The sequence below is a fragment of the Rhamphochromis sp. 'chilingali' genome, assembly GCF_963969265.1.
Source record: "Rhamphochromis sp. 'chilingali' genome assembly, chromosome: 10".
NCBI classification, from domain to species: Eukaryota; Metazoa; Chordata; class Actinopteri; order Cichliformes; family Cichlidae; genus Rhamphochromis; species Rhamphochromis sp. 'chilingali'.
This window is the reverse complement of record NC_137937.1, coordinates 31,572,265-31,586,551: the sequence shown is the minus strand read 5'-3', so window position 1 is coordinate 31,586,551 and position 14,287 is coordinate 31,572,265. Positions and strand designations below refer to the sequence as shown.

Genomic DNA, 14,287 nt, shown 5'->3' with positions numbered 1-14,287 from the left:
GGAGGAAATGGATTCCACCAATCATGAGTAAATCGTGCAGGAATCCACATCTTTTCACTTACTGGGTTCCCATCAGGGCCAGGTGGTCCCCTCTCTCCAACGTCACCAAGAAAGCCCTGAGCACACAAAGAGACAGCATCGTCATGTAACCATAGAGAGAGAGTCTTTATTATATTCATTCTCTCAAAATGCCCATTTTGATGTTGAATGCATTTAGATATCACACGGGATGTCAGTTAAGTTATTACAGCAAACACAGGGGATAAACAAAGTGTTTTTCCAAAACGGAAGTTTCCAGAGTAAGGCCAAGTTATCAGATGTGCTCCCAGCATTTTCATTCCCCAGAGACCGGCAGGAAATTCCATGGCTGATTGTTTCCAAGCGACGAGTGTCTGTGTGTGCACGCACTGGCAGGGATTGCTCAGCAGCCCGCGAACCAAACCCCCAGGACGCGCCTAAATGGCTGAATAAAGCTGCTTGGCCCAGGAATTGCTGACTGTGCTCTTTTTTTTGCTTGGCGCTCGTAATTCCATTATAGAGGCAGAACAAGAGGAGTGATGCAGCCAAGAGGCCACACGCTCATCGTGTGCTTGTCAGTATGCCAAGGTCAACATGCAACCCACTGCACATTACACCTCAGTACTTGCCTATAGAAGGTAAGTGTTAGGGTTAGGGGAATGATAAATGGCAGAACTGCGGTGAGGTCTCTTTTATCGTGTCTACAGAGGGAAAGATCAAAAAGGGCTTGAGTCTTAAACAGATGGCAAAGATAGGGGCTGCTTGTGTGGCAAACAATCATTCCTTTTTTAGAAAATTAGGCAAAAGTGGATCAAGAAATAAACAGTAATTGGTGCAAAAACAAGAAACACGGAAAAATTTGCTGCTCCCAAACTGTCAATAACTCTCTCAGTTTTGATCAGAAACACATGCAACTCTTTTTTTCTCGTGCCGACAGTAAATCTCAGTGAGGATTTAATTATAGGATCTGTCCAATGAAAGTCTCTTCTCAAAGCTATGTTCAAATTCTAGCCAGTCATTCTATCTGTATGGGTGACACAAGAAAATGGGAGCAGTTTGATGTCATTCAAAATCTGAATTCAAAAAGACAATTTTCATCACACATATTCCCATTTGATAGAATGTGCCAGCTCTTTTGCTTGTCTGGTTCTCTTGCACTGCTGCTGAGTCAGGATGGAAAACAAAAAAAACCCAACTTCTTACACAAACTGATCTCACTTTTCACCACAGAGGAAGAGAAATGGCTTGCTCATGACTTGGCAATGAAGGGCTTACTCTTAGGCCTTGGCATGTATCACTGACCATTGCAGCATAATAAGACTGAAAAATTGTGTTCAACCGGACTAAGCCTGGGAAAAATATGTGATTCATACAAGTGGTTATGTGCAGTATTAGTATTTTCCATGTAAGCTTGGAAGGACGGGAAATTTGCTTCCAGGCGCCAATGACAATAGACCTCTCTCGTCTGTGGGTAGAGCTTCCAGAGGGCCAAACCCACAACTGACACATTATATTAGCCTATCAGTCTAACGCAACACAAGAACAGTAATAAGCACACTGTTTAACACATAAAGTTTCCAAATCAACTTCAGTCAGAGAAAATTAATTGCACTGATCATGAGATTTATAGACAGATAGCATTTTTTAACATTAAACTAGCAATAAGCTTAGTGGGAATATGATTATAATCTTCTGATATGTACTAAAGGAATCTATGCTTCCTCTTAGACTGTAGTAGGCTGAGCTTTTTGTGCCTCATATATGTATTTACGAGTAAGGCCAGGAGGGGTTTCACACTGAACTGAAGTCTCTGTCAGAGTAATGGTCATTTAATGGGCTTTATAGTAGCTCTGCACTGCAGTAAGGTCCCATAGATCACAAACACTGTCATTGCCATAAGGCTACATTAATAACTGAGAAGTATGTTGAGAGAAAACTTTACCGGCCTACCCATCTTGCCCTTCTTCCCATGAACACCAGGAATTCCCTACGAACAGGAAAGAAATGGATAAGAAGAAGAGTACATCATTTCAAAACCTGGACAACATTCAGCAATAAGACTCAATCTATTGGGCGGTGTGTAGTTTTGATGCTCCTCACAAGAACAAAATTATTGACTGAAAGCAGAGAACACCATTTCTTGAAACTTTACCAACTGTGGGGGGGTAGGGGATAAAATATTCAAATTCCATCCTTCAGCTTGGTATCAGCAGATGACAAAACAATCTCAAAGGGTCCATTTAACAGCTGATCTGTAGTTTGCTATATTATTACATCATGATCCTCAGAAGTGTTCAGGAGAAAGTTGAAATCTGAACTTCTGATAAACAGAAGAGCTATAAAATGTATCATGAGGTGAGGTTATTTCATCAGATAAGACATTTGAAGCTCAACTTATTGGATACAAAATTGTGCATTCATTGTTTTTACTCAAGAGTAATGGATAGGTTTGCCTAGTGTGGTCTTAGTGTTTTGATCTAATGCCCTTGTTTTATTCAAGTAAATCTAATCTGGGTCTCATTTCCATTTCATAATTTTTGGGACATAATGCAGCCCAGTGGGTATTCTCTCTCAAAGCCACTAATACTCACTCTCTCGCCATCAGGACCAGGAAAGCCAAAAAGCCCAGGGATGCCAATGTGACCCTGGAGAGATAAATAAAAGATGGAGTAAAGGAACAGATAAGGCGAAGATAGATGGAAAAGCAAAAGGTGGATAAGGGGACATAATGAGACTGAGCAAAGATGCTGGGCATTGTGTAGGACTGTCAATAACACTAACACGTGTCTAAAAATCTTTATAAAGCCTTCAGCTGTGATGGGTCCATCTGCAACAGTGCTCTGCAAGGTTTATGTTACAGTTGAGTGGTCTCGAAGAGCCAAACCTTGAAGCAAGTGTATATGCCCATGGACTGCATGGTGCTGGCTTCCACGATGTAGTCCAAGGGCACATACCCTCACATCAGGGATCTCTGGAGATCTTCGTGCCAAACCTGCTCAGTGGAAAAGTAGAAATAACAATGACATGAAATGAGAAGCTTACATCTGGATGCATTATGCAGCACAGCTATAAAGTTTTATGATCTCTGGCTAGCATTACTAAAAACTGTATTGACTCTAACATACTTTAACTATATGAAGAAAACCATCTGTTACCATTATCGTCGCGTTAATGGGGAAAGATGAGCGGTGTTTATGACACTGGGTGTTTTATACAACCACACTGGTTAGGTAATTAAATTAGCATGATTTTCACAGCTCATTTAAGGAAAGCGAAGGTCCAACAGAGAAGAAACATGCTGCTCTCCCCTGTGGCCATCAGTAGCTGCTACATGAGGGAGCATGACAAAAACAGGAAACATTAAGAAATGGCAAAAGACTTGCAAAGTACCATAGAGAGTCTTACAAAAACACACATCCCAACACCACCACCAAGAAGAACTGCAACATCTACTTACCCTCACCCCTTTTATCCCCATTTTTCCTGCAGGCCCAGGAAAGCCCTAATTGTAATAGATAAAAAAAAACATATTTCAGTAGTTACAAACAGCTGCATTCATCTGAGATGCCATACAAGTAAATTTATATATTTAAATCGGCTGACTAGTCTACTTAACAATTAGCATCCACCTTTTGGATATTAAATTTTGTATCCTCTTTAAAATTCTGTTTAGCATAAACCCTGACATTTGCAACATTAATGCTTCAGCAGCATTCACATCTGTTTCCCAGAAACACTGTCGTCTAATGCACCAGCACAGAACATGACTCTGCAACTATAAAGATCAACTTTCTGCTCAGGAGAGCTCCCAACAGCAAATTGTAAAGTCTTGACATAAACATATAGCCCTCCTGATTCCCAGCCTACAGATGGTAGGGGGTGCTAAAACCTAATCCACCACACATCTCTAAGTTCATATAGGGGATCAGAGTTTTGGCATAGTCAGTGCAGTAAAGCACAGAGGCAAACACAGAGACCTGTGCCTGAACACTAAGTTATCTTAAACATTCAAGGGTTGTAAATGAGGGAATAGCCAACCAGTTGTTTTTGGAGTTTAAAGCTGAGATAAAATAGATTTCTAATGTGGAGAAACTCTAATACTTCCCAGCTTTGACTTCTTCAGTTAGACTACTCCTAGAAGTGAAGCAAGGGATAATGCTCAGAGTTTTAAAGGACAGAAGAAGCTTTTATTGTGTGTGTGTGTGTGTGTGTGTGTGTGTGTGTGTGTGTGTGTGTGTGTGTGTGTGTGTGTGTGTGTGTGTGTGTGTGTGTGTGTGTGTGTGTGTGTGTGTGTGCGTGTACCTGGGGACATGTGGCATTAGTCACACTTTTATTACCTTTTCTTTCTTCAGGGTATCGCTTACGATAGAAACCCTTTTGACATTTTATTTTCTCACAAGACCAGGGGCATCCATCGCTGAAATTCCACCACAGGTAATTTTTCTTTTCAATCAGCAGCTACACACTTTTCATTCTGAGTTATCAAATTAGGTTTTTTTGTTGAGGCGCCGGTTTCAGAGATTTTTTATAGTTTTGCTACCATCCAGGATTATTACATGTAATTATTTCCTTGCTTAAGAAAACATAAGAATTCAATGCTCCACTGTAGTTCTCAGTATGTTCATCATTCTGACAGCAAGTAAAAATTACAAGATGGAATCTGATTTGTTCAAAAGTCCCAAATCAGCCCTAATTTTTCAAAAAGTTGAAGTCACAATAGAAAAAATGTGCCGGCCTCCATTTATTGTTTTATTTCCACACGTGTGTGTGTGTGTGTGTGTGTGTGTGTGTGTGTGTGTGTGTGTGTGTGTGTGTGTGTGTGTGTGTGTGTGTGTGTGTGTGTGTATCCCTGCTCAACCAGTGCCACAACTCTAGATTTACTGCACCTGCCTGCCAGGATAGCCTTTTGCCCCAGGGCTTCCATCATCTCCCCGCTCACCCTGTGGAGACAGAGACAGTAGAGAAATACGTGCTAGAAGAATGCGAGAGACTAAAAAGCAGGAAAAGGAAGGAAAAGAGGATGAGGAAAGGAAATATTCCTAGAATAAGGGCCTCTTTTGTGCACAAATGATTTCTGCTGCAGCCTCGCTGATTGCCGTCCTAGAAACTTAGGAAACAGAGTAATTAAAACTGTAAGCAGACATATTTATGCCGTAATAAACAACAGTCAGTTGGTCCTATAGAGGAATTCAAAACCTCCAAGCTTTTCAATAGAGTCCTATTGTTTAGTCGAGTTGCCTAAGGAAAGAGGCGCCACTACAGACATTGCCACTCTAACCACTCAATTAATCCAACAGTAAGTGCTTTTATAATGTGGTCAAGCTTGCATGCTGTTAAGACTACTGTGAGCACAGCTCTGCATTGGTATGTTTATCCTTATCGACACACTGTATAATGCATGCGTCATTCCTTCATTGTGGTGAGACCAAATGAAATGCATCAATCAGAGAGTAACATTTAATTCTGTAAATATGGGAAAAGAAAATTACTAAATTACTTAATGAAGGAATGCAAATTACAGGCCCTTCATACACTATATTCATTTAAAACTGAGGTTTCTGCATTTTCAGATTCTTGGGAAAACTGGATTAACATGTTAAGACAGACTAGAAGGATAATGTCATTAAAAACCATAATCAGAGAAACAGCAGTCATTGTTGCAGCCCCCCTTAATATTACACACACTCTAGAATATACTGCAGTCCAGTAAAATGCCACCACTAACCAGAACATCAGAGCTAAAGCTATAATTAACTCCTCGATGGCAGAAACTGCAAAAAGTGCATTACAGAGATTCAAAAGGTGCCCTTTAAAGCTTAACCGTTAATTGGTTTGCATTAGACTGTGCAGGTGCAAAATAAAGCAGACACCATTGGTAAGTAAGAAATATTGCACAACAGAGGGTTAAGATAAAATAATAAGTGTTGAGCTAAGGAAGAGCAAGACATTTTTCCAGAATTACTAAGCTTTATCAAATGGCATATTTAATTACAATTTATTTACAAATATTGCACCAGCACACACACACACACACACACAGCACATGTACACAGCCATAGAAGTGATGTTACACACATTCTTAACTCCAGAGGGCAATACATAAAAAAATATTTCGTTCTTACAATCCTCACTCTTCCCATTGTCCACACTTAGTTAACCTCCAGGTGGAAGTAATAAGTCAATAAGCAGTTTCTAGCTAATAAAAATATGCATGTAAACACATTCACGTGTTGCATTTATGAAAACATATCATTTATAAGTGTTTTAAGAAAAATATATAGTTAACCATTTCACTATCAGCTTAACGTTTGACACAGTTTACATTATCTGAAAAAAGTGCTCGAAAAAAAATGAACTTTAAACCTTTTTCTCCTTTATTGTGACACGATGCAATCTTCTAAGAGATATTTCACAGGTTTTAGATTCATGAAGATGGGAAAGGACTAGGGAGGGGAATGATCTAGAGTCTTCAAACTATTTAGCCTACTTGCACCTCTGCCAAAAAACTCCCACTATTTTCCCGCCAAGATTCCCAAATGACTAATATCTAACATCTCTAGTCACCATGTGTAAAGACATAATCACTGCTATTTTTTTTTTTTTTAATGAACCCAGGTGTGCCTCTTTTACTAGTATTTTTCCTCTGTCACTCTCCCTTTCTCCTGTTTTGTTACTATAAATGGAAAGAAATGCTTAAGCGTTATGGGAACTGTCTCTGTAGACTCTTGGCTCTTTTACTTGGTAAGTAAACATACTGTGACAAACAGCTAACACACGCTGCAGCCATCAGACAGAAACATTTTTTATATTGTACATGACAAAAAATATATTATAGAAATGCTATGATAAATGTCACAAGTATAAAAGTAAACGGACTAGGCTCTGAAAAATATTTATATATCAGTTTAACTAAAATCAATATTTGAAAAAATGGACTTTGAATTTAAACCAGTACTAAGTTAATAGGTTAAGCCTCTGTGTCTCCCTTTAACAGGCTCTATGGGCCTCTATAAAAAAATAAGTACAGTACATTCCTACTAGAAAATTATATATTTTAATAAAAGCATATTTTTTATAAAAGTGATATAAATGATCACAAAAATGCAATGTCAAATCTAAATCAAGACGTCTAGAACAAAGACTTTTAGGCAGATGAAACCAAAGTGGAGATGTGTCAATGCAGAGCGTCATATATGGTGAAAATCAAACACAGTAAAAGCACAAATGCCTCACCCCAGCTGTCAAACATAGTGGAGGAGGAGTAATGGTTTGGTTCTGTTTTACAGCCACAGGACCTGGGCGCTTTGCAGTGTTTAAGTCAACTATGAACTCCTCTGTATACCAAAACATTCATGAGTCAAAACTGAGACAGCTATCTGACAGCCAAGCTTGGCCAAAATTCCTCCACAAGAAAATAAGTGACTGATTAAGTGATATAGAAGATCATTGCTTCAAAATATTGCAGCTAAAGGTGCTTCTACAGGCTACTGGGTCATGGTTTGTATTTAGTTTTTCACAAAATCTTTCTTTTTTCACATCACAATAACAGACACAATCTCCTTTATTTGGATATTGACGCTATGATCAAACGAGGCGCCTGTTTCATTCTGAAGGATCAAACGGGCTCCTCCATGTAAACACTGTGTGACGGCTAAGAAAACCAAACCTTTTCTCAGTACATGACATTAAACTGTTACCATGCTCCTGTAAAAAATACTCACAGGTTCACCCGGGAGACCAGCAGGACCAGGATATCCTTTTTGTCCCTGTTGACAAAAAAACACAAAAAAAGCAACAAGTTAAAAATTAATACTAATAATTAATACTAAGTAAAATGATTGTGCCATATAATATTCCAGTCACAATTCCACAAGGAAGTTCAGTGTTAAGTGCCTTGGAGCAAAAAGACGGTTTATCTTGGAAGGGAAAAAAGTTAAATGGTCACTCGTCAAATTCAATTAATTTTTTCTTTTCTTTTTATCACCTTGCGTTCAAGAGTGCCTCAGTTAAGATTGCAGGGGTTTAAATTATGCTAGTAGTTTCCAGCTGCCTTAGAGAAAATTTGACTTTGTTTTCCTATAAAAAAGTTCAATAAAATGACTTCATAAAAACCTGGAAGGCTTAGCTTAAAAGGCTCCACAGCACAAGCAAACGTAATAAATGTGAAACTAATAAACCACTTACTGCCTGGTGAACCCTGAATAAGGCATTTCTTTACCATTTCTACACAAGAACAATGACATTTTATTTATTGTTGTGGCACAGCTACTTGGCTTTGGGTTAGTCTAATCATTGCCACCGCCGCACCCTGACAAAACAATTCAGTATCATCTTGCATTAATTAAGCCAATAAACCAATTAGGCAGTAATGCGTAAAACCCAAAAGGGTAATTAATGGTCACCTTCATGCCCTGTGATCTCAAATGAGCTTGCCAGCTGGCTACAAAATGTATTAATCTTTTCACAGTCAAGATCTGCGGCAATAAATAAAGACATGAAGTCATCTCTGGGGGGGAGAAAAAGTTGATTATCTGAAGTGTAAAGTCATTAGCCACAAGCTGTTTTGGCCTGACAGCAGCAGCACAAATAAACCACAGTCAGACAGAGGCTGAAAAAATTAGTAACTGTGTGTACAGTAAATAAAGTCGACATCAAGAGATCAATGCAAAGCACTCCCGAACCAAACACCAGAGTGTAAAAAGGGACATCAAAATTCTCCTTACACAAACATCCTCTGAGGTATATGGTAGTATCGATGTAAAGGGTCAACTTTAAAGGTTTCTTTACTTAGTTCATGCTGGCTCGGTGAAGGAAAATGCCACTCGATAAAAAAATAATGCAGCTGGGCACATTTTAAAGTTGTAATTTGACTTTTTTGAGCTGACATTCTGTTTTCTGCTGTCTTCTGTGTTTTTGGAGAAAGAGTCTTCATTAGAATTTAAAGTAAAGTGTGTGTTTTTTTTTAATTATTTGTTTGGTTGGCTGTTTTTTTTTCCCGTAATGATTGGCTGTCCAAAGATAGTAAGTATTAATGGACAGCATGAGTCTGGGTTGAAAGTCTGAGAAAGATTGACACTGACAGCCACAGAGCCGATAAGTAAAATCTGGCTGGCAGGTTGACATCTTGAACTGATAAAAAAAGAAAAAAAAAAAGAAAAGCCTTGTGCAACATCTTAGAAATGTGAGCTATCCCACAAACCAATTAAACAAAACTAAAGTTTATTATGTCATCGTGGCGTAAGAACTCATCCTTTAAACAAGCAGACAAAGTAATGCATTCATTGAAGTTTGGTTCATGAACATTCATGAGCTGACTTTTACCAACACTCTGTGATTGTGTCTTAGTTCAAAAGGTCCTCACAAAGAAATAAGCACGCTTTCAAGGACAACTGTCTTTCTGAGATTCATATTTTCTGCACAGATCAAAGCCAGATGTCAGCCGATCGGCCACAGTAATTCTCTCAGACACTGTTATATTCACGTTTTGTGAAACTCCTGATTATTTGTCTATTTATCTGCAGACAAGCCACACAGTGCTGAGAGATGGAAATAATTGATAGGATTTTCGAGGGTAGATGAGTCTCCTGCTGGAGCCAAAGCAATGCAGCCACAAAAGAACAAAAGAATGTGTCTGGGCTTTCCAGCACAGCCAATACAGCCGAGTACAGTAAAAATAGGGAAAAGAAATCTGTGCATGCGTGTCGTATGTGGGCTAAACAAAAATTGGACCACTTTCACGGCTCTGTAAATCCATTGTGTGACACAAAATGGCAGAATCCATTGTGCGAGAAAAAAAGATGGCAAGGTATCATTATCTTCATTAGTTCTTCTTGTTCATGAAGAGCAAACAGTTTTAATTAGTGTAACTCACACCAGATCAACCCTACAGCCAACAGGCGAAGCGAAGCAGCAGCACCGTCTCCGCTGCGTGAAGAATAAGTAACAGATTGTACTTGGCAGACAAAAAATACATTGTTCTTTCCATAGATTTTTAATTTTATTATAACAAAAACCTAATCCCACCTGGCAAGCCTTGGGCTTCTTTCTTGGACAAATCAGCAAATAAAGGTAAGAGAATATTTTTATACGGAGCTGCAGAGCAGGAAGTAAAAAATGTGGAGGAGTGCACACCTAATAAAAAGTTTGAGTGTTGTTGCAGTGTGCCATCATCAGAGCTGGCTGTGTAAATGGAACACAGGTTCAGAACCGGTAGTACTCTTTGCAGAGTTTTGGTTTGACACACACATGCATGAGTCTCTTCTTATTTTACAGCGCAAACCACTGATTGACTCCCAGGCAACCTTCCCATTACATCTTTACACATTTCCCACAGCGAGAAAGGCTGTTTCTGGCAGAAAGCCAAGGGACTGAGAAGAAAACTCAGCGAAAACCGTCCATGAAGCGGTGACAGGTCATAGCTTTGCAGGCTGGTTAGACAGACAAAGGAACAACCCTCGAGGTTCATCAGAGGCAGGTGATGGAATTTCAGCGTAATTGTAATACAAAAGTGCACTATAGGGAGTTTTGCCTTACTTAGTACAATCAAAAAAAAAGTCTAAGTCAAGAACAGCTGCAAGCAATGAGGTGTCTCGTGGCTTTCAGGGGAGCCAAGCTGATTGCTTTGTTTTTATTAGCTGGATACAAACTGCATTTTAATACTTTTTAGGGCTGTCAGCAGTTTCTTGCACAGACACGGGCCTTTTAAGTTTAACGTGAACTTGTGTTACCGGAATCTCACCTGACCTTATAACCAGAACAAGAACAGAGGATCTGTTACAGCTATTTAACCTCCGCAAGGATGCTGCTTTCAGCCTACCAAAGATCCACAATTACCATAACTCAGCTGAAAGAATATCAGCTTTTCCCATGACTCCATGTTCCATGACTCAGAAGACGAGGAGAGGCCTTCCTTTTTTTTTCCAGTTGGAGCCTTCCCCACTACTAAACTGAATTGAGGGAAACTGAGCACACCAGATGGTTTTTCACAGTCAGCCCTGTCTGATTGCATAACAAACTGCTGGCGCTCCCGCCAAAGCATTATTGCACTCATATTATTGGGTCCCAAGTGAGAACACGGCTGTGTGTATGTGCATGCGTCTCAATGAGAACAAAAGTTGCTTATAAGGGGTTTCTCAGATTGTGTAACAGCCATTTTTAATTAGCATTCTTCAGGCATCCGATTCCTGACCTTTCTCTGACCTTTTACTGTACCGATGTAGCTTTTACTTCTTTCTATCTTCACCAGAGTATAAATTTGAGAGCTGCCCACAAGAGGAGCAGTGTGATCACATACTGTCAAGTGCAATTTAAAAGAAGCTTTGTCTGTGGATTTTCTTCCATAAGCTTTTATGACTTTGTTTACTGCTGCAGCAGCCCATCGGGTAACTCATCTCTAACGCTCTCTGCCAAGTTTCCTTTCTTCTGTCTCATTTTATCCAGACTGAAAGCTGTGTGTAACCTGTAAACACTTCAAACTATTTCAACACCATATTAATTCAATTCTTTATTTAGATTCACTGCTGCTAAGTAGGCAGTGCAGGTCGCCTCATTGAAAAATTCCATATGAATATAATACATCTGGATTTCAGTCTGTGGATCCTACAGTGTTTCTGAGATTTATTCTTACTGAATCTGGAGGAAGCTTTGGAAATTAGAGGGAAGAAGTGTCTGTGAGGTCTGCTGGTTACTGGAATGAGCCATAGCTGGAGAAGGCAAGTAAACATTTTTCTAACATTAGCTGCTGTTGTTAGGAATGAAGAATTAGGTGAAACCCTGGCAAGGACAACCTCCAAACCTAATCAACATTTCTCATTGACACATTTCCAAAGATTTCAGGCTCTTTAATCATTAAAGAGCGAGGCTAGTGACATTCTACGTTTTTCTTAATATTAAGAAACTCAATGAAAAGACTTAGCTAGAAGTCGCGTAGACAGGCTTCATTCCTACAGTGCTGCAGTTATGTAAAACTATTATTGTAAAACAAATTCTATGCACAAGTACGATCAGATTTACCATTTTATTTGTACACTGTGCATAGTAAGAAATCCAGACAAGTGCCAGACCACTTGAGATGTGCAATTACTGTGAGGGGCTTGGGAAAAGGCCAAAGATAAAATGAACAAGGCCACTGAGAAAACACTCTGCTAACCGTCACTCTCTGTCAGGATAACCCAGCGCAGTGGTATCCAAAGAACGTTAAATAATGCTGATTGCGAACAAGACCAGATCACAGCGCTAACCCACATTCATAAGTTGTCCTACTTTTTTAGAAGTACTGCTCTCCAGAGTGAATGACATAACAACTGAGGAAACCATGTAAAACTTTTCACCCGGCAATCTTTATTTTCCCCTCAGATGCCTTCATTATATTTTAGGCCTGCGACACAGATGATGTAACAGGCCTGGTATTCAAATATTTCATTTTCCAAACCAGTGGGGAGCTAGAACACAGGTGTGCTCCTTGACTTCTGCATTATGTTAGGCTGTTTTCCAAACAAGAACTCAAACATTCATGTTTGGCTGAAAACCCCACACAGACCGACAGATTCCACCTTCAAAGGCAAGAGAGCTAAAGAGCGTTCATTTGATTTACGGATCCTCGTTATACAGGACTGAGTCAGTCCTTCATTCTTGATGTGTCTGATTTATGTGTGAAAACAATGTCAGAAAGGAGAAAGAATGGACAGAAACCAAGAATTTGAACTTTCATGGAAGAGAATCAGCAAACTGTGATGGCAATTAATTACTTCCTGGCAGATTTACAAACAAATACATACACAGTTTCAGTTTGTGAGCCAAAGCAGCCGTTTTACCTTTCGTCCGTCTTGGCCAGGCAGCCCAGGGGGGCCCGTGACACCAGGTTCTCCCTAAAATGGCAAATGAGGACACATTCAGTTTATCGACATATTTACATGCCTATGTCTGCGGATAATCCAACAGATTTAAGGAAGGAAATGTGATAATGTGTATACTTTTTGTCCTTTTGGGGATTGACCAGGGGACAGTCCAGGATCTCCTTTTTGTCCCTAGAACATAAAAAAGAGAAAGCATTAATTTTTCATGACGAGTACAACATGTTCTAGTCTGCCAGAGCTTTTTATTGCACAAATTTCAACACTGATCCTCACAAGGTGCAGAGAACTTTGAATTTTATTTTTTGGTTTATATAATCAAAGAGTAACAAGTTCATTAAATTATTGGTGGTTGTATTTACGCAACTGTGCAGTCCATTTATGCCCTCCTGTGACTCAGTTTACATCAAGCTAGGGAGAAGCAATGGGGAGTGACTGTGTACATTCTTCTCCCTTTTCGGGCAGTGGGAATCCTGTCAGTGCGGCCTGGGTCAGCATTCAGTGTTCAATTTTAATAGTGAAAGAACTGCCATGTAATTTGTGCAACCATGTCCAAGTGGAAGCACAGTATAGCATTTCCTGTGTTAGTGGTTATCATAGTGGTAATCAGGTGATGTGATAAAGCACCCAAACGGTACAGCTATAATCAACGAGGTGATTGAAAATGCTGTAACACATTACATTTGACTCCAAGTGTGGAAAGTGTGGAAATAAATCATCCTCTTTTATGATGCACATTGCAGCTTGCAACCAAAGCCTGTTTTCAAAGAAAGTAAACTTCTTATAGCAAATAGCAACAGCACATTAGCATATGAGCATAGATGGAAAGTCATGCATAGTTTTAAAAGAACACTTTTCATTTTTGTACTGGATAATTCCCCCCTTCACAGCATATCGGCCCATTTAAACTTGCATGTTTGTGTCAGTTACCACTTGGCACTGAATAACCTCTTGCAGTTTCTCCAGACTGATTTCTTTATAGTGCAGGGAGCACCACGCATATACAAACACTGTCTTTTCACTCTCCTTGAACTAGATTATCTGAAGGGTTTAAGGGTTGGAAAAAGATGTGGAATTAGTTAATAACTTCTGCAAGCTCAAGACCTTAATAAGCACTTTTACCTTCTGCTGATTTATCCATTTTCTATTCCTTCCTTTTCATTTTTTAAGCCTAATGGTCAGGTACTTACAGTAGCGAGTAAGTGAAAATATTTTTGATTCAATTTATCATAATTACATCTAAATATACAAACAAACAAAAAAACAGCATAGCGTGCTTTCATTTGACTGGCTCGGTTTTTCTAAGTGCAGCGAACGGGGCCAAATCAGACAGTCTGCAGTTTGACGGTTAAGTGCAAATGAGTCAAAATGAACCAGCTCAGGTTTTCTGTTCCAGATAACGCATATTTACTAAATAA

At 39.3% G+C, this 14,287-nt stretch overlaps 1 protein-coding gene across 2 annotated transcripts in view; it reads right to left on the bottom strand.

The window, feature by feature from the left end:
• The window catches only part of col27a1b (collagen, type XXVII, alpha 1b), a 66,775-nt gene that overhangs the window by 33,131 nt on the left and 19,357 nt on the right, over positions 1-14,287 (bottom strand). For both annotated transcript variants that reach the window (XM_080893618.1, XM_080893619.1), the window contains 8 exons: positions 12,990-13,043; positions 12,831-12,884; positions 7,740-7,784; positions 4,905-4,958; positions 3,476-3,520; positions 2,610-2,663; positions 1,961-2,005; positions 63-116 (listed from right to left, as the gene is read on the bottom strand). In XM_080893618.1, coding sequence (XP_080749744.1) covers positions 63-116; positions 1,961-2,005; positions 2,610-2,663; positions 3,476-3,520; positions 4,905-4,958; positions 7,740-7,784; positions 12,831-12,884; positions 12,990-13,043 — 405 coding nt within the window. The remainder of the gene's footprint in view (positions 1-62; positions 117-1,960; positions 2,006-2,609; positions 2,664-3,475; positions 3,521-4,904; positions 4,959-7,739; positions 7,785-12,830; positions 12,885-12,989; positions 13,044-14,287) is intronic.